The sequence below is a fragment of the Dipteris shenzhenensis genome, chromosome 17, assembly GCF_047967505.1.
Source record: "Dipteris shenzhenensis isolate YYH24624 ecotype China chromosome 17, Dip_SZ_1.0, whole genome shotgun sequence".
Classification (NCBI taxonomy): domain Eukaryota; kingdom Viridiplantae; phylum Streptophyta; class Polypodiopsida; order Gleicheniales; family Dipteridaceae; genus Dipteris; species Dipteris shenzhenensis.
In genome coordinates, this window is record NC_141612.1 from 36825384 (window position 1) to 36849806 (window position 24423).

Genomic DNA, 24423 nt, shown 5'->3' on the forward strand with positions numbered 1-24423 from the left:
ATTAGTTTGTCTCATATGAGCTCGACTTTATTGAGGACTTTGGTCATTTTTCTTGCTCCTTGTGGTACAGCCAACCTTTTGGTTAGGCCTTATGATGAATGACAAAAGTCATTCCTTTCTTTCACTTGTGAAACAAGACGAATTTCATTCATGTGGCCTGCCCTAGATGTTGAGCGGAAGAGGGGGCGAATTGCAAGCTCTGAGAGAGAGAGAGAGAGAGAGGGGAGAAAAAAATGGAGGATTTGAAGGGATGAAGAAGAAGAAGAGAGAGAGAGAGAGAGAGAGAGAAAGGTGGAGAATTTCATGGGATTTTCGTATGCTCCTCCCATCAATGCCAAAAAAAAAAGTGAACATAAAACCATTATTAAGGCCTACCCATTTCGGCAGGCCAAAAAAGCTTTGATACATAGGTGACAATTTACGCACACTCACCGATTCTCCTCTCAAACTGCCATGCTCATCCCTAGTTCGTGATTTGTATATCAACTTAAATCTTGACAAAGGTGCATGAGCACGTAACCTGAAGTTCTCAAATTATCCTCTTTTACGTAGCGTGTAGATTTAGAACGAATCCTTGCTATCTAAGGAAAATAAAGCGATCTGGCTCTGGTACAAGAAGTTGAAATGTATGTTCGCAGTAAATACGAGCATATAATGCTGATGAATGGATGAAACCATGTTCATGAAGGCCTCATTATAGCATATGCAGGATAAAGACATTGTAAGTTTGAAGAGTAGTGTCATCATTACCATACAAAGCTTGACCAGTTCGAAAGAGAAATCGCCACATGCTTAAGTTTTGTGAGCGCCCGCCGGATTACATGCGTCCGATAAGAGGTAAACTGAAGGAATAGCAAAGTTGGCCCTAATGATAAAAACGTGAATTTCAGCCGGAATTTCATGAGCTTGCGTGCCCTAAAATCCCTACATATTACAAGCTGGACTCAAGTGATCTCCCATACCAAAAAGAATGATGACAACGCTATGCCTGGTTGACCGGTACATAGAATTGGCCTGCAACTGAGGCTAATATGAAGAGCAACGCTGCCATAGTTGCTGCTCTATGGATCTTGCAAACACAGTAAAAGAAGACACTTCTGTCTATTGTGTACCACGTTCATGACGTCTTTAGGAGGTTACCTCATGCATACCCAACTTTGCCATACCTTCAGTCTACCTGATTGCATTGAGTTCAACTTTGATTATCTCCCTACTTTTCAATCCCTATTTTTTGGCTCACCCTTCAGTGTACTAGAAGGCAAGCCAAGGGATGTGTTAGATATTTTGTCATTTGCATCATCATCTATGAGCATATCTTTTATGGTTCTAGGCATATTGCCGCCTGGTTTAGCAATGTTTTCATTCACTGTTGCAGTAGCACCATTGCTAGCAAGTGCTGCAATCACAGCTGGAGTATTGTTACCACTTGAAGCCGCACCCTGCAATTCCATAGATTGCTCCTCAAGTCCTTGACCATCAGAATCCTTTGCAGGTGTGGCCTGCTGCCTTGCACCTGTGCTTGAAATTGCTGTTGCTAAGGAAATAGGCATCAGGCAAAGCCCTTTGCTTTGCAGATACTGCATGGCTGCACTCATATCCTCATCCATAAGTCGAGCCACTTGACGCTCTGCAAAGGCTATACCATCTTGAGATGGGCCAGCTGCCCCATTGGCTTGAGCAAGGCTTGCTGCCATGAAATTACCAGCTCCCTGGAAGGCAGCTAGAACAATTAGGCATCTCTCTCTCTCTCTCTCTCTCTCTCTGTTTATTTATCTATTTAATAAAAACCTGAAAGGAATACTCCATGAATTCGCTAATGCAAATAGACTAGTAATTTGCATGCATTGGAGGTGAGAAATGCATTCACTTAATCCAATATGAATATGATTACCTCAGCAGGGAGATCAGCAAACAGAGGGGCAGCTGCCCCAGCGCCACCAAGCCTGAACATGCTCAGACACTGAAGGAAAACATAGGTTATCAGTATGTTCTCTTTACACGTAAGGTTCCAATAAAGAAGCATTGGAAATCTGCAGAAATAAAGACCAACCTTCACTTGCATCTGCAAAAATTTGACATAACTGATAATTTCGTCCAGCATTGACGCTTTATCAGTCTGCACATGTTATAAAGGTAGTTCAATCAGTAACTACTTTATTAAAAGTACTAGAAGAAACTGTTGAGTATTCTCCCCCACAGCCAATGCTCAATGTGAATTATCTGGATGCTCATTATATCATAGGTAGCAATTTACAGTAGCTGGGAAGAGTCCCACCTTATTAGCATCTGGAACAAGCTCTTGAAGAGCTTTCATCCTCTCTGCAATCCTTTCTCTGCGATTCTGCCATAAAATGACATAAATTCAACCTAAGGTAAGGTCCTGAATGCAGCCTAAATATCCCCTTGGAAAGATCCTGCAGACTTTAAAACATTACAAAGCAGCATATATCTGACCCGCTCAGCAATGCTGTGTGGATCTGTAGCTTGACCTCGCCGGGCTCGTACACGAGGCTTTGTGCCACCATTTGCAGCAGCTCCATCAGGATTCTGACCAAGAGGTGACTGCTCCCTGTAGCCTTGCCCTGGCTGCACTAGCCCTTGTGATTGTGCAATATGAATCTGTGATTGAAATGGATGCCATATTACTCATGAAATCAAGAAACGACTCGGGAATTTAGTTAAAAAAGCTGCTTTAACTCACTTCTACCGGCCGCCCTGCTTCCCTCCTCCCAAATATAAGATGTGACGTAATTCGTAGTTATTTTGTCCCCATATAGAAAGTCAGCATTATGCCAGCCAATTGTTTGTTTGGCCTAGCCCGTAAATGTAAATTCTTGAAAAAGATGGAGTATATTTAAGTTTCTCATACTCCCTCGCTGGGTGTGCTTTCTCGTGAATTTCGAAAAGTTGTACTTCTCTAACAACAAATTGCGACTTTCCCCCCCCCCCCCGCGCGCCCCTTCTCTTTTCTCTCTGCGACATTCAGACACCCAGCTCCCTTTGCCCCGTCTCACCCATTTGGATGTTCAAGATTGAGTTCGCATATTCAGAGTAAGCTACCTGTTAAATCAACAAAATGCCATTTTGTTTAAAGACAGAAAGTTATGTATGATTTTAATGAAATCTCCTCACCATATTTCCCAGCCGATTTTCTCGTAACATATCTTCATCATCTCGGATTCTTTTCCCTAAATGCACTTCATTATTCACTCCTTCTTCATGCAATAAGAGGGTGTCTGGCTGCCCCTGGCCTAAAGCTGAAGGTATCGGTGGCATATTGCCAGGGAAGGGTTGTCTCCACGCTGGTGCCATCAAGTTTGACGATTGCAGATTGTGAGATGTCGAGTGATAACCAGAACCTTCAAAACCATTATTTTTCAGCACAGGGTGTCCTCTTGACGAACCTCCGCCAGAAGACAGAGGTTGTGAGACACTGTTGTTGAGCTGCAAAACAACCGGTCCGTTTGTACCTGCTCCTGCCTCGCTAAGTCTTGGCAATGAAATGTGAGTACTCTCTTGGGCTTGTGATCGAGATGAGTCATACAAGGCATCTCGATGCTCGAATTGGGGAGACAACGTACGATATTGTGTATTCTCTCCTGCATGTGCACTTCCATTGCCTTCTTGTGGAGCGCTATTTTTTTCCAGAGCTCCTACCAAATGGCCAGAAGGCATCAACGGCATTGTAGACATTTTTGATAGACCCTGTATTCCCCCGATAGAATCGATAATCATACCATTTACTGAACTCACAGCAGTTGCATCCCAAGTGCCTCTGTTCATGCCAACCCCATCTCCCCATGGCGTAGCAGAAAGCATCTGCTCCAAGAAATCATCCATGATTGTGTCGATTCTCTTTCAATATTATCGATTCTTCAGCGCATCTAAGACTAGGACGCGAGAACCTTTTGGTTACTTCGAGATGTTGGGGGCGTTCACAAATGTTTCTTACAGGATAATTTGCTATATACCAGCCAGCTTTCCTATATCCCTGAACAAAACCAGTACGAGAGTGCCTTGACCTCCCGTGTGGCTTTGATCAAGCGTTTTGGAAATGCCTGTAGTCACCAAAAGCTACAATTAGACGGCATTCAGCAGAGAGCGTACATCGGCTTCACAGAAAGCCAGTAAAAAAGCATTGTTAGAGGGGAGTTGCACCGAACAAAGAGATACCACTCGCTTCAGAAAAAGTTTTGGACGAAAGCCCAAGCAACAAATATTGTCAAGGGAAACAACAGGTAGAGACACGTAGCAGTTCCGGAACTCATGATCGACCTGCTTTTCCCATGAAACAAGCTATACTGCAGCTACAAATGCTCATCTCTCGATACCTTGAGAACTCGTTACCATGCATAAGTTTCAAGCTTTAACTTCGAAAAGAGCAACTTACAAAATGAGATTTTGTGCTAGATCGGGTGATCCGAAACGAGATAGATTGCTTCCTGGCATAATTCAAACCTCTCACCCTGTCGGTGGTGGAATCGGAGATAGTAGAGTGGGGGCAATACTACATTGCAGCTATGGACTCTCGTTTTCCGCCCCCTGAAAACAGCTTTGGACGTTTCGCTCCTTGGGAAATTAGAGTGTGGCAACCCAAGAGCAACAAGGCAACTGGAGTACTCGAAAGCAAGCTCTGGCGAGCCAGCTAAGCCACAAAATCCGTGCGGCGGGTTATCGGGAAATGATACAAGTCGATGGAAAGAAACCGTGGTGCCCTCTAGAGATACAAAAATGACTAGAGAGGCACTAGAAGGCAAGGAGCGAGGAAGAAATGAAAGGGAGGGAGGAGGGGGGGGGGTTTAATGAGGAAGGGAAGATGCGAAGGAGGTGGGGGAGGAGGAGAGAGGAGAAAGGTGGGGAGTGTGTGAAAGGAGGAGGGGCCAAGGAAGGAAGGAGGGAGAGAGGGAGGGGGAGAGAAGCTGAGATGTATGTGTGTGTGTGGGAGTTACAAGGCAGGGAGAGGAATGAGATATGGAGAAGCTGAGAGGGAGATGAATGAGGTCAGTTGTGTGATCCAAGGAGGGAGGAAGATTGGGAGAGAGAGAGAGAAGAAGAGGGGCGGGGGGGGGGGGGCGTTGACTGTTGTGTGATGGGGGGACAATAGAGGGTTAAACGAGAGAAGAAAAAATTAAAAAGTGAAGACCACGTACCCCCCCCCCCCCCCCCCCCCCTCCTTCCCGTCCCCTGTCGCTTCTTATTATTACTTCCCACCTCGGCACCTTTCCCGTCCGTCAAGTCTCCCATGCCTCACCCCCCCCCCCCCCCCCCTCACCACCTTGTCGCTCTTGACGTACTTCTTTCAGATCCTTCCTCCGTCACTCTCTCTCTCTCTTTTCACCTCCCTTGTCTTCTTGTTTTCGGCCGTCTTTCCAACCTTCCGGCCGTTTCCCCCCCTTGCCGGACTTGATGGGCTCCGATGTGGCCCGGCTCCCGGCACCCCCGCTTGACCGGATCGCTCTGCAATCGACGGAATTCCCCCGCCACCCCCGCTTGATGCGATTGATGGGCGCTGCGTTAATCAATCGACGGACTTGATGCGCGCTCTGACGCAATTCATGGGCTCCGTTACCTTGATTGGGAATTTGGGAACGTAATTCGTCGGATCCGTCACCTGTAGCCTTTCGCTCGTCGATCTCTGCCGGAATTCATGGGCTCGACACCCCCGCCTGACGGAATCAATGCGCGCAGTGACAGATTTGATGACTTGATTCATTAGATCCGTCCTCCGTCACTCCAGCAATTCAATCCGATCCCTCACCCGTCACTCCATTTGGACGTACCTTGCTCCTTCATTTTTGGCCCTCCGGCCGTCGCCCTTCGATGGGCTCCGACACCCCCGAGTGCCGGAATTTGCTGGGCGCGCAGTGACGGAACTGACGCGCTCCGTCACTTGATTGGGACCTCGGAGCAAGAATCATGATGCGCAAGCCCTGCCACGGTGGAAACTTCTTCCGGCAAAATCGCCGTCAACGGTAGGTAATTAATGATATGCGGATCCAGCGTTGCGTTTCGTCACATGATGCGAGGGTGATGAGGAAAAAGCGGCGGGGGGCGAGGAGCAGGCGATCGCGATCAGCGGTTGGACGGAAGCCAACAGGAGAAATCTCTCACAGATCGTCATGAGCTCTCAGCTGGCCAGGGTCAGAGCGGAGGGGAGAAGCGCACGCGTGCGATCTGCATTCATGGCTTTGGAAGCACCGTCCCGCCGCATCGCCCAAAATTCTCCCTGCCTTCTTTCCCCTTCTTTCCGTGCTGCGTTCTGCTGGAGCTTGGGCCCTGCAGCCTGGACCTTTTCCTTTCCTCCGACACTCTTTTGACCAGTCGGACCTCGCTGGCAATATCCCACCGTCCGGATTCAACTTCCAACTCCCTCCCTCCCAGCTCATCCCCCCGCGTCTCCCTCACCATATTCCCCTTCCCGTCACTCCCGTTCTTCTCGTGCTCGCAGACTCGCAGGCCTAAAAACCTTGTTTCCAAGCCTCCTCATCTTCACGACAGCTTTCCAGCCAAATCATGCACAGTACTATACATTTACCCATATCGTATATCGGTCTCTTTACACATATGCAGATTCTAGAATACATAATACAACCAACTTCATTTTGACTCGCTCCAAGAAGCTACCCCTTTTTCATGAACCTAAGCTAACTACAGCTCACTTGTTTTTCAGCAAGGAAATACCTTCTTGGTTTGCCCTTTGACATCTCCCATCAAGTGAGCATTGATTAAATGAGTAGCATGACCTCTCAGGCCTCTAGATGGGAACTTAAAAATTGTCAAGACACCCTCCACCACATAGGCACCACTTCGCTTTCAGCTTACTCAACGATTCGGCTAGATGAGCAACCATGTGATGTTGATGAGGGGCAAAGCATTCGCAAAAAAAATCATCCCCTCCCGCCCCAAACCACACTCCAAAGAGACATTCACTCTCTCTCTCTCTCTCTCTCTCTCTCTCTCTCTCTATATATATATATATATATATGCCAATGCATGCTTGCACACATACATACATAAACACTCAAACTTAGGAGACGAGCGCACACACACACACACACACGAATTTAGGCTCACTTTCTACCCATGGTAGCTTTTCCCTAATAAAAGTATAAATTAAATATCTTGTGTGTATGTGGCCTCGATTGTGCAACACACATGTAATTTTTTTAAAAATATTTTCTTTTTAAACATGCATGAAACCTTTTTTCCAACTAAAAGCAATGCTTAGGCTTTTTAAACATGCATGAAACGTTTTTGGCAAATAAAAGCAATGCTTAACGAACATCTCATCCAAAAATCACTCAAAAGAATTCAACTAGGTTGGGTAGGCCGTCTTTAGGTTAGAGTAGAAGACTAATTGTGCCATCAACAAAGCACAACACGAAAAAAGAGACAATAACACATTAAAAAAGAAGAAGATTATGGCTCTTGAAATGACTTTTTGAGTAGCGCAATGCCTAAGAGATGCTCACAAATTGCATTGGCTTATGATCACATCCTTTGTTCATCATTCATTCATTGATCCTGCCTATATTTCACAGTCTTTGGCATTCACTCATTATGCCACCTTGGGCTGCTCCCTATTTCTACTGAGACTTTTTGTTCTTTTTTGGCAGTAACATTTTTTGAAAGGCGCTTGATGTGTCATTATTTGCTTGGGTGTAGCTATTTTTTGTGAGGTTCAGGCAATTTTCTATATATAGGTATTTGCATGACCCATAATTTATGCATTTTTCAATGGAATTTGATAAAACTTTGTCTTCAAGTTGTAATACAAATTCCAAACTTGAACATGAGACAAAAAAATTATGGAATAATGATTTGGAACGAGACAGTTAAAGCATTACAAGTGTTATGTTGCATGTGAAGCATGCATCCTAAAGAGTATAGGAAATAGTAATTTATTTAAAAACATCAAATTTTTGTTCTATACATACATGCAACCAAGTAATCATTCAAAAGTACACTATGTGAGCTTCTCCTCAACCCAAGGACACACCTAAATGAGAACATTTGGTATGGGTTAATGGGCCTCCCGATGTTGTGCTAAAGTGATGCACACCCATTTGAGGGCACGCTCCATAACTTTTTTTTGTTTTATTGAAATTGAAAATTTGGAATCTAACTAGTGGAACTACTACATGGTGGTCTTAAAACATTGATAGTTGTTGATATTGGTATATAGATTCACCCTAAACTGAAAGATGTTAAAAATGTGCAATTTGTGCATGTGCAAAGATCTTTTAATAAATCCAACACTATTTACAATTTTGAGTTTTTCCTTTTTCCATGCACTTGTTTGCTATATGGCTTATAAGCATGCCAAAGGTCATTGCATTTCATAATACACAGCATCAAATCTGATAGCATGCCCTTTGGCCTATTTGTGTTTTGAAGCATTTTAGGCCACATTGCACTTGTTTGGAATATCTAATTTTGTGTATCACCGGAGGGGGAAAACCTAGCAACTGAAAATTTGCTACTTCCGTAAATTTTAAATTTTCACACTTCCCACTCATCAATTCTTGGAATAAGGTTTCCAAGGTGTCAGAAAAATGCCACGTGGCATAAGATAAGATGTAACTATGGTTGAGTTTGTAGTCAACTAAAGGAAACCATGGTTAGGGTAAGATTAGTAATTAAGTGCCTTTTAAGCACACAGCCTCTTGTTAAGCACAGTTTGAATTCTACATGTGAATCCCTGTGCCACATCATCAAGGCCCCCTCTTCTTCACAAAAGCTTCGACAAAGCGTAACTTCCAATCCAGGAAGAATTTGCACACGCTCCAAAAAGGAAAAGTGATTGTCTTTTCGAGCTCCGCGCATTTGTTAAATCAAAATCATTTTTAGTAATTAGACAATACCAATATTGAAAGAAATCAACTGGTAAGACCTTTGCAACAAATAGAAAAACAAAGTATGAATGCACACATTGCTGTCATAAGCATGCCAAAAGCACAAGTGTATGAGCCATAGCACAGAATATGGCATCCACACATAAAGCATTACATGGAAGAACAAAGCATCATGCATCAAGCAAAGAAGAGAACGCCATCGACAACATGTATTGAGAAAGCAAAAGCCTTACCACCTTCAACCCATATGTTTGTAAATCAAGCTTGACCACTTGAGAGTAGCCATGTAAGCACCCAGGGGAGGATTTGATCTTGTAATACCCACACTTGACCACCTTAAGTAGCAATGTATGCACTAAGGGGAGGTGATGGAATGTAACTCACATTTGACCACCTTGTAGTAGCCAAAGGATCATGGCACCAAGGGGAGGTGTTGAGATATGGTGCCATGAGCGCATGAATTAGAGGCAAAGGTATGTGCTAAGGAATGTATTAAAGTAGCCACCCTAGGATGTAGACTACATGATGTGGAGATGTGGATTGAGGATATCCACAAGGAGAGATATGGATTAGAGGATCCCACATGTATTGACTATTCAAAGGGCACTCTCTATATAAGAGGCCTATCATGTATTGTTGAGTATAAGTGAAAAATGCACATTCACTCAAGATTCTATTTATGAGTCGAAGCTAATCTATCTTGGTAACTAATTGACTTGAGGTACATGTCATAAGCATTCTCTTCATCATGTCTCCACATAGGTTCCATCCACCTTAGGGCGCTCCATGGATCCTGAGGCACACATGTTTTCTCAATTGTTTTGTTTTCCCATAGGTGGAAATTAGATTGCATTTTTGCACGTACTATGTTTTGTTTTGTTTTCCTCATAGCACTATACTGTTGCTCCCGCATGTTCGTGGGTCAGCAAATGGAGCTGTATCTCAAGTTTATGGATCATAATCTTGAAATTTCAATTAGGCAGAGGAGATTTGAGCATTGTAAGCCTTGGCACGTCAGGAAACTCAAAGACATGAATGCTTATTGTTAGACTTTGACTTGGACCAGTAAGCTATGAATGACTTAAGACCTGGTCGTGGTGGAGCATTGCTCCATGGGGATTAATGACCATGTCTTCCCGATGAATGCACGGTCTGTAGGCCACTTGGATCCTCATCATGTGTTGCAATGGAGACTAGGGTTTGTAGCCTAAGTTCTCTATGGGAGCTAGTGGTTTGTCCAAAGGGAGATCGTGAGCGGCACCGCATTGAATACATTTGTGGCACATGCAAGCATTAGAGTCCGAAGATAAAGAAGAGGCAATTTCATGTCTGTCCAAATGAAATGAGGGAAGATAACCCTTTTGCTCTAAAATGGAGGAGATTTGAAAATGTTAATGTTGAAGGATCTGACAAAAAAAGATGGCTACTATCATATAAGAGCACTCAGGCGAGGAAGTCTATAGGTCACTTGGTTCAATCCATCCCAAAATATTGTCTTCATAAATTCACAGCCAACTGGCAGGATAAGCAATTCATGATGTGCCTTGCCAATTTCCCCCATGGCACTATTGTCCCTCCATAGCATCATGGCCATTGTAGGGCTAGCTGGTGTCACTCGTCCCCAAGTAATTGAGAATGAAATCATTCAGCCCTCTCTTCTTAGGCAAGCCAAAGAGGGTGTGAAACCTAGCAAAAAGAAGCATAGGCTAGAGTGAAATGTGCCCTAAAAAGTTGATCCTTGTAAACTCACTCCGAGACTACAATTTTCAATTGATTTCTTTCTTTTCTATTATTACCTTTCTTTGAATTGCATGTAATTTAAATTGAGGTTGCAAACACAAAGGCAAAATATTATTTTTTGTTATTATTTCTTTTCTTTGAATTGCATGCCTGGTGGTCCATGCCCATGGTTGAACCAGCCCGATGTATAAGGAAAATCTGGGGCTCATTTTGGGGCCCTCAGAGAAACCCACTTAAGAATATTCTCTCAAAAAAGGGGGGGCATATAATTTTTTTTGCAAATTAGCTAAAAAATTGTTGGACTTGGCATATTTTGAACCTACTCTTTGAGAGCTTTCCAATCTTATAGGAATCTTCCCTGCATCTTTCCATTCCCATGTCCAAACCCCATCATGGTATATATGATTGGAAACCTCTCAAAGAGTAGGTTCAAAGTATGCAAAGTCCAACAAGTTTTGAGCTAATTTGCAAAAAAAATTACATGCCCCCCTTTTTGAGAGAATATTCTCAATTGATAAGGCTAAAAGGCCCAAAATGAGCTTCCTTTTTTCCTATTAGGGTTGGAACTTGTTATATCTTAATTAATAGTTATTAAATATTAATATTTAAAGCCAGCACGGTGGTTGGGACAACATGCTTAAAATTAATGTTTTAGACCAACCTGGTGGTTGGAGCGTGTTTAAAATTAATGTTTCAGTTAATCCTAAAACCACCGTGCTCGTTGTAGTTAGCTTATCCAACAAATCATAGACTTATTGTGGTCATAGTGCTAAAAGAGTGCTAAATATTGGTCAAACAATGTGTTTAAAATGAATATTTATCCTAAAACCACCATGCGGGTCGCAATTACACTTATCCAGTAAATCATAAACTTATTGTGGTCAAATAGTGCTGATAGACTTACTAAGAAAAGTGCACAAAAGTGCTTCAAAAGTGGTTGACAAGAGGATCTTAACAAGATGAATTTCTTTCATTAGGCCTTCCCTAGGGAAGTTGTCAAACATAGTATAGTCCAAAATAGGGGCAAAACCCGAGAGGAAAGAGAGAGATTGAGCACTGTTAGTGCTAAATATTGGCCAAATAATGCTAGGAAAGTGCCCAAAAATGGTCTTAAAGATCTTTAAAATGTTGAAAGATGTGAAGATGGAGAGGCTTGAGAGTGATGTAGAGAGGAAAAATGTATGATTGGATGGAGATGATTGTGATAGCCCATGATTGGGTAGAAGCATTCGGAAGGAGGAGATGGATAATGTAATTTGCCTATTTATAGAGGCATCACCTAATGGAAAGGTACTTGCTTTCTTGGTTCTATCTGCTCTGTTATTTTCCACTCCTTTTATCTTCCTTAGCTTCTAGGTTTTCTTGAGCCCAGAGTACTTGTTCCTCTTAGTTTTCCCTCTTAGCCGTTTCTTTGCTACCTTATGTTGGCACCACTAAGCAAGCTCACATCTCTGTATTAGAGCAAGGTTATAGGTCTTGGCTTCTTCTCTGAAGGCCGATTTCTTCTTTTGCTATTGCAACTGCCAGTCTACAGCTTGATTCTTCCTCGCAAATAGTGCTCTACAGTCATGTAGCCAGTGCTACTTTGGAACTGCTGCTTCTATTCTTATTTCTTTTTGTGAGTTGCAACAATAGGAGATAGTTCTTTTTTTTCTTTCTATAGTATTGTGCAAGGTAGCCAAGTACACATGGGGAAATTTTTATTGTGAGCTTTTTAATGAGAGCTTTTTTTGAAATTTATCAAAGTTTGTGAGCTTTTTTAGAGTCCCATAAAAAAAGGCCTACTAACAAAAAAATAACAAAGTAATTACTTATCTTGTATCTATGGATTTATCCTAGGAAACACCAAAGCAATTAGCAATTCTATGGACTAAAAAAGACAAAGCTATTAATCCAAGTAATTTATATTGCAAGTCAGTATCAAATGATATCATATATAAAAATGAGCCATCACAATACCAACAAATATGTATTATGCATTCAAGTCTATGGATTGTTGCTAAGGCAACAAAGGTTTAATGAAACTTCAAGTAAGCATATGCCAATTTTCATGTAGTTCTATTATTTGAAAAGGCCAAAGAAATTAGTAAAATGTTCCACATTAAGAACATTGTGTTGACTCAACACAACAAATTTTGAGCAATATGTATTGCATGTCGATGCAAAAATAGTGTCACATCAAAAAGTGGGCTATCATAACACCAACCAAGTTTATATTTTGCATTCAGGTCTATGGATTGATCCTAGGTCGGCTAAGGACTTATGAAACATCAATAGTGGAAAGGGTTGGTTGATGAATAAGCATATGTTGATTTGGATCCAATCCCAATACACAGATGAAGATGTAATAGATATGTTTGCATGCCAGGTAAGGTTTTTGACCCAACTCTCTTTTTTGAAAATCTGGACATGTACACATGGGTTCAGTCTTGATGTGCACATCATAAGACATCCGAGCCTTGTCAGACCCTGTTGTTCTCAAATGGAAAATACTATGATGAAGAAGCTCCACTGTCATTTCTCCCATGACAACAGCATGCATAGATTGAGCACTAGCTATTCTTTTTGCAGCCTCCTTAGATATGCCATGCCTCCATTTTGTGGTTCTTACCAATGTGTGTTGAGCTAGATTCCTTGGTATGGATGTCGACCCTCCATGTGCATCACAAAAATTAGTTGGCATCAGTGCCGATCCTTGAGGTACATTTGGTGTCCTCCAATTCACATGGGCTTGATCCACTATTTGCAGTCAAAAACCAGCCTTGATGAGATTGCCTATCTCCTCACTTGTGATGTTTGTTTCCACATCCACCTTCCACACAGATGGACGTTCAGGAACATGCATGATATTATGATCTGGGTGCGTATGAGTTATATCATCATTACAAAACCACATCCATTGTGCTTTTGGTCCTCCTACCCTTGGATGCCGCCGTTCAGAGTAGAAACAGGGTGCCACCACTCCTTGTGAATTGCTTTGTATATATCGATTACAATTAACCTTTCCATCTATGAATCTAAGACACTTCACTTTAGAGTTTTTGGAGGTCCTTCGAATTGCCCAAAAGGTACGGTGGATAGGCACCTCAACAATAGAGAGGCCACTAGGAAGGCCTCCTTGTCTCATAGGTGGAGCCGTTGGGGCTTGTTCTCTTGTGGGCATGGTCTCATTCTAAGATCCTTCAGCTTCCCCTACAGTGCCATGTTTTCCCCATGATGTTTTTGTAGACTCCCCTTGAACTCCACCTTGCTCCATTGTGGAAGCCCTAACATCCACTGGTTGGGTATTACCTTACGGTTTTATTGAATGCCAATCTCCACCTTCTATCTCGAACCTAATTTTTCTCAGCCGCCCTCTTTGCTTACGATCTCTGGTCTCCATCACATACCCTGGCTTATGTGAGGTGTTTTCTAAATGTATACTTGATGACTTGCTTCTCTTTCTTTCAACTGTTACCTTATCCCCATGTAATGGTCTTGGTTCTTCATACATTGGTGTCCCTACAACTGTTTCATGCACCATTTGTGCAACTTGTGCTGGTGAAGGTGTACTCCTTGAGGTCACTCTTTGCATTAAGGCTTCCAAGTTAGGACCATCCCCAACATGCCTGCCAATCATATATGCATATTGTTTGGCACTTTGTAATAGGGCATTTGCCATGTCCGAAATGCAACAATCATATAATTGTATCTTTGTCTTAAACCCTTCTCCTGCTAGCCAACTACCATGCATGCTTTCAACTAGATTTGACCTTGGAGTGTGTGCCTCCTCCAAGGAACTCTTTGTTACCTGTGGTAAAAAAGGAGGTGATTAGAATTGGATTATTACATTTTATTTAGCTTACTACATTTATCTACAAAATACATATTGCACTCATGAGATTCCCCCAATGGAAAATCCGCACATCCCACCAACTAAAGCATATGTCCATTGAAGGAATGTTAGCCTCACGGACATGTCCTGCATGCCACCACTTTTGAATGAGATTTGCTTGGTTGGTTCTTGCTTTGTCTTACATAATCTCCAATTCTTACACATGGTGATATGCTCATTCCTCATATCCTCTTTGACGAATTTCCTTGTGTGCTTATGCAAGCTTTATTCCCAATGGAAGAGACATGAGCGCTCTCTCCCAACAATTATATTGTTTGGACCCCCATTGAAAATAGTTCTCACAGCTATCAAATTCGCTCCAGCTTCATTAGACATGAAACCATGAAAATCTGCAGGGGGATACCCACATTGTTTCATTGTGGCATTCAACATCTCCCAAAATAGGTTTTGGCTTTCAGCATCTTCATCTTTCATCTCACATGTGACGATGGTCATTAATTCTTGCACACTGGTAGACAAAGCCAACATTATTAAATATTATACCACAACTCTCTTGATGATAGCAACATGGATACATAAGGATGGAGGGAAGTTATACCTAGGATCATAAACATGACATGCCATTGTGCTCCACCCATGCAAAGAGCATCACTAATCGCATGATGCCCTGCATACATAGGTTCATCAAGGAGCTCATCATCACTCACTCAATGGATGTGATCAAATTGTACCCATGAATTCCTCAAATCACCATTTCCTCGTCTTCTCATGCGATTGACAAGATCCACACCAGATGCTGGAACATTGGTTGACATTTTAAAAACAAAACATTTTTCATTTGGCAAGCCTTGCCCTGGAAAACGACTTCCATGGAAGAATGAATACATCGACCTTTTCTTTAGTAAAAGAAGGTTGTCATAGCCTTTCCCAACAGGTAACCTTGCCTTCTTCTCTTGTGCAACAATCCATTTGAATCAATAACATCACAAGTCAACTATTTAGAAGCTCCCTATGCCATTCTAAAGTTAAGTAAACTAAAGCAAATAGTTTACTTATAGTTTTCATCATGTCCAAACTGAGAGGTTGTGTGCTATGGAGTAAAAAGGTTGAGTGCAAGGGATTCTATAAGGGTGGCATCCATTTAAGTAAAATGTACCACCAAGCTTGCATGCATAGTAAGTAGCTGGCTGTCATGCATTGGATGCAAGGGGGAGTGTGCAAGAGCGACATCAGTTTAAGAATGTTACAAGTCAAAATTTGAGAAAGTAATGATTATTCAAAGTGAAATCACAAGTATAACAACTAGGCTTGCATGCAAACACCACCGAGCTTGAATGCAAAGTAGAGTGAGCATCTATGACAACCATCAGGCTTGCATGCATAGTAAGTAGACTGATCCATTACCAGTCAAGATGACAACCGCCTAGCTTCATATAGAGTAAGTAGAGTGAGCCATCACTCTAGCTTGCATGTAGAGTAAGTAGAGAGAGTAAGTAGAGTGAGCAGCTAATTGCATGCAGAGGAGATGCAGAGTAAGTTGAGTAGGCCAGTACCAGTCACATGATAACAACAACCAAAGCAAGTAGAGTGAGCCATTACTAGTCACAATGACAACCGTTGAGCTTGGATGCAGAGTAAGTAAAGCGAGGTGTCACTTTAGATCGCATGCAGAGCAAGTAAAGTGAATAGCTAATTATCGATCATCAAGGCTTAATTTGGCGACCCAGCCATTGGGAGTGGAGCCACTTGGTTGGCTTGCATTAGACGCAAGTATATGTCTCAAATTGAGTTTGTGCAAGGATGGCGTTAATTCAAGAATGTAATGATGATTCAAACTGTAACCATGATGACAACCATCTGACTGGCATGTACCACCGAGCTTGCCTGTAGAATAAGTAGAGTGAGCACTTAATTACCAGCCATTGAGACTTGATTTTGCATTATGAAGTAATCCACTGGCTAGCATGCCTTGGGCGCATGAGTGATCGATTGATTCATTAAAGGCAACTCATAATTAATTGGACATGCCACTAGGCTAGCATGTGACTAATTCCAAGGCCATTTTAATTGTTTAAAGGCCATTAATAATTTTTTGGACATGTCGTATTCTTAGAATAATAGAAGAGCAACCATGTCTTCATGCATTTAAAGATAGCATCTAACACTATTTCTCCAGTGCTCATTTGCTCCCCTCTTATGCTCCCACTGTTCATCGTCCAAAATTCTCTCGCTCTCTCGAATGCTATTTCTACATTGCTATTTCCACTTCTCATTAGCTCCCTTGGTGGTGCTATTTCTCTAATGCTATTTTTCACTTCTCATCATCAGCTCCTCTGGTTGCCATATAGAATTTTAATTCTCATTGCCTATTCTCCACCACTTGCTCCCTTATTCACCATGTGTGCTCTTATGTCAACTCCTGCTGCTACTATTACCTACATCATCCCTATTTTATCTTCTTCTTTCATCTAGGTGGTCGACCACATTCTAATGCGATATGTGGTGTTCAGGCTTCATGTTCAACAACGGTTCTCGATTGGTCTCAAGATCTAGGAGTTGAAATGCAAATGGCCTACATTAGTCCTTTTCTATGGATCCCATTCAAACACATCGATGAAGTAGTTCAAAAAATTTTGGAAGAGTTTACTCATTTGCCTCTTATGCTCATTAATGTCCCTTATTTATGTCCGACTAGCTTCAAGGCTTGTATGGCAGGGAAATATTTATTTTCTTTGGAGTGGAGCTTCACTAGTGGCCCTCTTCAAAGGGTTGCAAGGCAGGGCAATATTCCTTTTGAGCTAGAGGTGACCTATTTTATGTCCAACCTCCTTTAGGATGTACCGAGAGATGCAAATGACCAAAATTTCATATGTAGGACTCAATTATACACCTCATGATGCAAACGGCCAATTATCCATAGGGGCCAAGGCAGCCAAAATTTTGTCATATTTACAAATTTTGTAATAATACAAACATGTTTCCTCTTTTCTCATATTCTCTCAACACATGCCAAATGGTGAATCTACTTAGACTATTGTGATAAAAATGTAATAGTAGATTGGGCGTGCATGGCTGCCAAAATTTTGTAATATTTAGAAGTTTTTTAAATAGACAAACACATTTGTCTTTTCTCATATTCCTCAACTCGTGCCAAATTGTTAGATTGTTGTAAGAAAATTTTTATAATAGATTGGGCCAAAGGCTACCAAAATTTTGTTATATTTATAAATTTTATAATAATACAAACACGATTCTCTTTTCTCATATTCTCTCACCAAGTGTCAAATGGTGAATCTACTTAGATTCTTGTAATAATTTTTTTATAGTAGACTGTGATTTTGTAGTAGAGTATGCCACTATTGGGGTGCTAAGGAATTTCTAATATACCCTTGAGCACACATGATACTAGATAGTCTAGTTTTTGACATAAAATATGAGTGTCTCCATGCAATCATTTTTTTGCTTTGTGTTAGTCTCTGTGCGATCATGATAGTGCTCTAAAAGAGCTTAAAAAGTGCTCTAAAAAGTGTCCAAATTTGATCAAACAATGCTAAAAGTGCATTCCATCCACCACCATGGTTGGGGTGCTACTTGGGGTGCTAGGTTTGCATATTTGCCAGCCCTCCTAATGGTCAGTGAGATGTATCCCCATTGGGTTCCCATTGTATACTAGTTTGTAGGTTGGGATCCTCAAGGCAACATTTAACTTTAGAATTTTTTGCTTTATGCAACAGAGCATACAAATCGTGGCTTGATATAATGTTTGATACAAATTTTTCTTCTTTATGTAATGGGGCATACAAATACTTGCTTGATATAATGAACTTGATTTACTTCTTTGCGCCAAAATAATAAGCTCTCAAGTCCAACGCTCTAGTTTAAATCTTAATTCTAAAGTAGCTCTCTTGTTGAACAAATGCAATGGTCATTGTAAGCCAATGTGGTGGTGGTGCACAAGAACCAATAAGCCGATTTCACTATTTTGCAGACCACCATGTGTCATACAATATATTGTTGTCCAATAACGACATGTATTCCTATGTTCCTCGCTAGTAAAGGTAGTGGCACATGTATTTCTCTACACTATGCTTAGAATGTCTATATGCCCGTGGATTGCCATGTGTCAAGCTATGCACCATGTTTGGAATGGATATATGCTCATGGATTAAGGCCTGGAGTGACATGTGTCGAGCTCTACATGATGTTCAGAATAATCACACTAGCAAGTGTTGACAGGTCGTATCTGACTATTACGCTGATGTGACATCGTGGAAAAACTTAGCGAGAGCACCAACCTGCCCCAAATTTGAAATCTTGCCCACCAACGTGTCACAATGCAGCTTGAAAAATGCTTGACAAATAGTTTGGTGATAAGCTACACTTGATCATGTGATGGCCCTTAAGCACATAGCACTTTGCAAAAATGAGCTTGAAATTGGATATTGAAAATAAGAATAGATGTTGTTGTATTAGATAATTGGAACGCATTTTGCATCCCACACATTTCACTTTTTTGCATTTAGCACATAAACACACGTTTGTGTCGGAGAAGAGTTGGCATGCTTCCTCTCTAAAATTATAAGTCCAAGGAGCGTGCCCTTCCTTCGACACGCAACAATTTGCATTTAGTACATAGCAAAAGTGATCTTGAAATTGAATATAGAAAACAAGGGTAGATTTGTTTGTATTATATAATTAGTAAGCATTTTTCATTCTGATCTTGAAATTGAATATAGAAAACAAGGGTAGGTTTTTTTGTATTATATAATTAGTAAGCATTTTTCATTCTGCACATAGCACTTTGCATTTAGCACATAACCATATGTTTGGATGGGAGAGTTGGCATGATTCCTCTCCAAAAATTATAAGAACAAGGAGCATACCCCTCCTTGGGCACATGCTAGCAATGTGCATTCAGCAAATATCACTTTGCAAAAGTGAGCTTGAAATTGAATATTGAAGATAGGAGTGGATGTTATTGTGTTAAACAATTGGGAAAGCATTTTATATTCTACACATAGCTAAGTAGACACTCTCCCACACAATCATTGAGAGTGTAGAGGAGGGGGAACGGGGAAGGAGAAGAAGGCCACGGAGGGCAAGGTGAGAATGAGTGGAAAGGGGGGGGAGAGGGTAGAGTGAACTAGGTAGGGGAAGTGCACAGGAGAGGAGGAGCAGAAGTGATGTAGATTCGATGTCAAATCAATACGTACCTTACAAATCTTTTGGGGTTGACTTATATAGTCCCCCACAATTCCCTTCCTATTTTCCCACCTATTTCCCACATAAAAACCGTCCTTTTCCCACCTTCATTACAGCCATCCCTTCCCAAAGAATTTTGCCCTAAAAATTTCCATGAGGCTGCCTAAAATGGAAAAATACAGCAGAACCCGATCAGCTTTGTAGGAGATAGGGGTAGTCCTGCACAATGCTCTCGAGTTGCCAAGAATTCTCATCTTCAGATAAACCTTTCCATTTGATGAGGTATTCTATGTAAGCCTTGTTCCTGAGCACATGATCTCTGAAGCCTTTGATTTGCTCTGGCACATAAATGATGTGGCCCTCTTCATCCATAGGCGGCAACTGAGGAAGAACCTGGACATACTGTCCTACATGTGGTTTCAGCAAGGATACATGGAAAACATTATGGATCCTGGAGGTCCTGGGTAGTTCCAACTGATATGCTACCTTCCCAACTCTGCAGATGATTTTGTAGGGACCATAATACCTATGGGCAAGCTTTGTGTTGGTATTACCTTTCAACGAGGCTTATCGATTCTTATGGAGACGTAAATGCACATAATCCCCTTCTTCAAAAGATAAGTACCTACTTTGTTAATCCGCATACTTCTTCTGCTTGGCTTGGGCATCCTGCATATTCTTCTTAGCCAACTGCAGAAGGGCATCCATACTCTCCAAGTCATTTCTTGCTTGCTGATTTTTCATAGCCAAGTCTGCAACCCTAGAAGGCATTCCCACTTTGCATCCATACATTGCCTCGAATGGACTCATGCCAATAGAGAGGTGTTTGGTGCTGTTGTAACAAAATTCAGCCAATGCTAACCATTTGTCCCAAGACTTTTGTGTGTCATGACAGTAATGCCTTAAATATTCCTCCAGCCATTTGTTCACCCTCTCTGATTGTCCATCCGTTTGGGGATGATAAGCAGTACTAGGCGCAAGGGAAGTACCAACTGTAGTGAATAACTCCTGCCAAAAGTGACCCATAAACTTAGCATCCCTATCACTAACAATCTCTTGAGGAAAACCATGGTGCTTGAACACATTCTCAATGAATTGCCAGGCAACCTATGAAGCAGAGCACCGAGTCCTAGTCGGTAAGAAATGGGCCTGCTTGGTCATCCTTTCAACCACTACGAATATGCTATCCCAACCCTTATCTATAGAAGGCAAGCTTGTAATGAAATCCATGGCAATGTGAGTCCATTTGCCTTCAGGAATGGTAGCAGTTGCAGAAGGCCTGCGGGTAACCGGCTGTCCACTTTATTTTGTTGGTAGGGCAAACATTCACTGACATACTTAACCACATCTCACCACAAGCCATCCCACATAAAGCTTTCTTTGACCTTCTCATATGTTTTGGTGATACCCGTATGCCCTGACATAGGAGATGAGTGCATTTCCTGTAAGACCAACAACCTGTACTTGGAGTCTGGTACAAGATAAATTCTATCCTTGCACCATAACAGTCCATTGCAGAGCTGAAATCGAACATGTTCTTGGCTGGACGGACTCTGTAACTCCACAAAGATAGGGGCTGCATCAGAATTTTGCATGTATTCCTCCTGAATCCCAAGTATCCACTCCTGATGAAGCATGGAAATGGCAGACAGTTTGCATGACCACATCTTGGACAAGGCATCAGCAACCACATTCTCTTTCCCTTTTCTATACTCAATGTCAAAGTCATAGGACTGAACTGCAGCCAACCATCTCTTCTGCTTCATGGATAAATTAGGCTGCGTTAAAAAGTACTTGAGTGTCCTGTGATCCATTTTGACCTTAATCTTGCTACCGTACAGGTAGTGGTGCCATTTTGCAAAAGCATGCAAGATTGCCAGCATCTCCTGATCGTAGACATGATAATTCATTTCCCTGGCATTAAACTTCCTACTCTCAAATGCAATCACCCCATGCTCCTGTCTTAGGACAGCCCCTAAAACTTTGCCACTGGCATCCATCTCAACAATGAAAGAACGTGAGAAATCAGGGCACACCAATATAGGTGCATTGCTAAGGGCATACTTGAGATTCTCAAAACTGAGTTGTGCTGCTTCTGACCATTGGAAGGCATCCTTTTTCAGCAAATCAGTGAGAGGGGCAGCCCTTTTGGCAAAGTGTCTGATGAACCTCCTGTAAAAAGAAGCAAGACCCAAAAAACCCCTGAGCTGCGTGGTATTATGTGGTTGCGGCCACTCCTTAATGCATTTCACCTTAGTTGGGTCTACCCTGATTCCATGCCTGCTTACAACATGTCCAAGATATTCAACCTCATCTGCCATAAATGTGCACTTACTGGCCTTGGCATAAAGCTGATGCATCCTCAAGATTTCTAGCACTTGTCGGACATGGCCTATGTGTTCTTGTGCATCCTTATTGTAAATGAGAATGTCATAAAAAAATACCAGCACACATTTGAAAAGAAGGGGGTGTAAAATCTTGTTCATGAGTGCCTGGAAGGTGGCTGGTGCATTAGTCAAACCAAAAGGCATCACCTTGAACTCATATAATCCTCTTTCTATACGAAAGGCAGTCTTATGCTCATCACCCTCTTTCATCTTGATCTGATGGTAACCTGACCTCAAATCAATCTTTGTGAAATACTGAGCACCCTTGAGTTCATCCAGTAGGTCATCAATCCTGGGAATAGGAAACCTGTTCTTAATGGTGGTCTTATTCAAATCCCTGTAATCAATGCACATGCGGAAAGAGCCATCCTCCTTCTTCACTAGGAGTACTAGAGATGCAAATGGCGAGGTGCTATGAGCAATGAAGTTTTTCTCAAGCAAATCTCGCACCTGTGTTGCCACTTCTTCCCGTTCAACCTTAGAGAGTCGGTACGGGGCCTTGTTTATTGGTTTACTACCATGTTCCAGGACTATGGCATGATCAACATCTCTTTTTGGGGGCAACTGAGATGGCATATTAGCAAACACATTCCCAAATTCTAAGAGCAATTTTTGCATTTCACAATTATCCACATGGGGAATGCCACCTTCCTGAGGTATAGAGACATTCAATGCATATATCGCACTTTCTTTCTTGAGCTCCCTGCAATTTTCGAGTTACCACGCCCTGCAATGTAACCGATCTACCCTTGTGGCAAAATTCAAGAGATAAGGCATTCAAATCTATGGTGATTTTCCCCAATGATTTCAGCCAATCACACCCCAGGACAGCATCTATTGGCCCCATATCCAATGCCAGAAGATCACCTGCAAACTCATAGTCTTCAGAGAACTTGATCTTGGCATCCTGGCAACAATGTCTGCTGATCATATGCTGTCCATTAGCTATCTGTACTTTCAGGCCATGGTCTATCTTAGTAGCAATCAATCCCACTCTTTGCAATGTCCTGCAATTAATGAAACTGTGAGTGCTACCACTGTCTACCAATACATGAACAGATCTGCCATTAATCATTCCTTTCAACCTAATTGTGTCAGCACTTTTGGCACCCATCAAGGCATGAAGTGAGATGGTATACAGCTTAGACTGGGCATCCCAATAAATCTGCTCATCATCCATAGGAACATTACCATTAGCATCACCTCTGACATGAAAAGGCATTGTAAGTTGATGCTCCATCTGAGAGAATGTTGGCTTACAGCCTTTCCTGCTACATGTAGGCTGAATATCAATCTCATGCAACACATGAGTGGCTTGCTCAATAGCCCCACCCGGGTCAAAGGGAAATGCAGTCCCCTTTGTGGCTGCTGTGTCAGGAGCTTCATCTGCATCATGAGCTCCTGTCAATTCCTCATGAGGGACATCATGGGGGTCTGCAACATCAGTGACTTCCTCATCATCTGAGAATTCAATTATCATGCTGAGTTTGGCTGAGCTGACATTCACACATCTCGATGCTCAGGTGTCCATTTCTCTCCACATCTAAAGCATAGATTAGCCTTTTTCCTGCTGTCCATTATGGCCCTGGAGTGTTGTTTAAGATCTGATTTGTCAGAACTTGCACTGGGTTTGACACTTGGCATTGCGTCCGTGGGCCGGTATGGCTTGGCATATGGCATTTTACTCCCTGTAACCGTTGGATATCGTGGAAAGGGGGTAACTGCTGATTTCCTATCAGCCCAATCAGCAAACTTTGACTTCTTGTTAGCCTCATAAATAGCACCATAAGAGCTACTTGACACAAGCTTGTACTTGCCCGCATATTTTGGCTCAAACACCTCAGCTAGCTGGGCTGCCCGCTCAATGGTTTGGGGATTATGAGCTCTCACATCAGTAGCCAGAGGGGAATTTAAGCCTTGATTCATAAAACACAGCAGCTTCCCCTTCTCAGAAATGTCTTGTACAAACAAGGAAAGTCTCCAAAAACGCTGCAAGTACTCCTGGACCGTACCCGTCTGAGATAGTGCATAAAACTCAGCAAGGTACTGCTCGAGGATTAGGGCCGAGACGAAAGTCGTGACCATAAGCTCCTTGAAGTATTTCCATGTGGTCGGCTTCTGAGGTGACTCTCTCATGTACCGCCACCATGTATGTGCATAATCCTGTAAATGCATACTAGCAAAAATGATCCTGTCCTCATCGTTCTTAGGGTAGAACCAGAAATAATCTTCCAGCTTCATGAGCCACTCCTCCAACTCATTGGGAGTGCGAGTGTCCCCTTTAAACTTGTGCACAGAGAGCTTGTCTTTCACATCTTTGGCTGCATTATTCCTGAAGTGACCACCAACATATCTAGCATCCTCATGCTTAAAGCTTACATATTGTGAAAAGGGCATTTCATCA

At 42.1% G+C, this 24423-nt stretch overlaps 1 protein-coding gene and 1 pseudogene across 1 annotated transcript; both read right to left on the reverse strand.

Moving 5' to 3' along the window:
- Window positions 1–668: 668 nt before the first annotated feature.
- Window positions 669–4792, reverse strand: LOC147892059 (uncharacterized). The gene is made up of 7 exons (XM_087388666.1): window positions 4391–4792; window positions 3133–4058; window positions 2455–2619; window positions 2276–2341; window positions 2051–2116; window positions 1892–1960; window positions 669–1709 (listed from the first exon to the last, which is right to left on the reverse strand). Exons 2-7 carry the CDS (start codon window positions 3838–3840, stop codon window positions 1218–1220), a joined length of 1566 nt encoding a protein of 521 aa, XP_087244792.1. The 5' UTR covers window positions 3841–4058; window positions 4391–4792; the 3' UTR covers window positions 669–1217.
- Window positions 3964–24194, reverse strand: LOC147892060 (uncharacterized; annotated as a pseudogene).
- Between the last annotated feature and the right edge of the window lie 229 nt (window positions 24195–24423).

What these genes read in the sequence shown, in the direction of transcription:
- LOC147892059 (XM_087388666.1), bottom strand. Translation starts at nt 3,840, where the DNA reads ATGGATGATTTCTTGGAGCAGATGCTTTCTGCTACGCCATGGGGAGAT. An exon ending in TTTTGCAGATGCAAGTGAAG is followed by an intron (nt 1,961 to 2,050) that starts GTTGGTCTTTAT and finishes GTTTTCCTTCAG; the next exon opens with TGTCTGAGCATGTTCAGGCT. An exon ending in TTGCTGATCTCCCTGCTGAG is followed by an intron (nt 1,710 to 1,891) that starts GTAATCATATTC and finishes GCTGCCTTCCAG; the next exon opens with GGAGCTGGTAATTTCATGGC.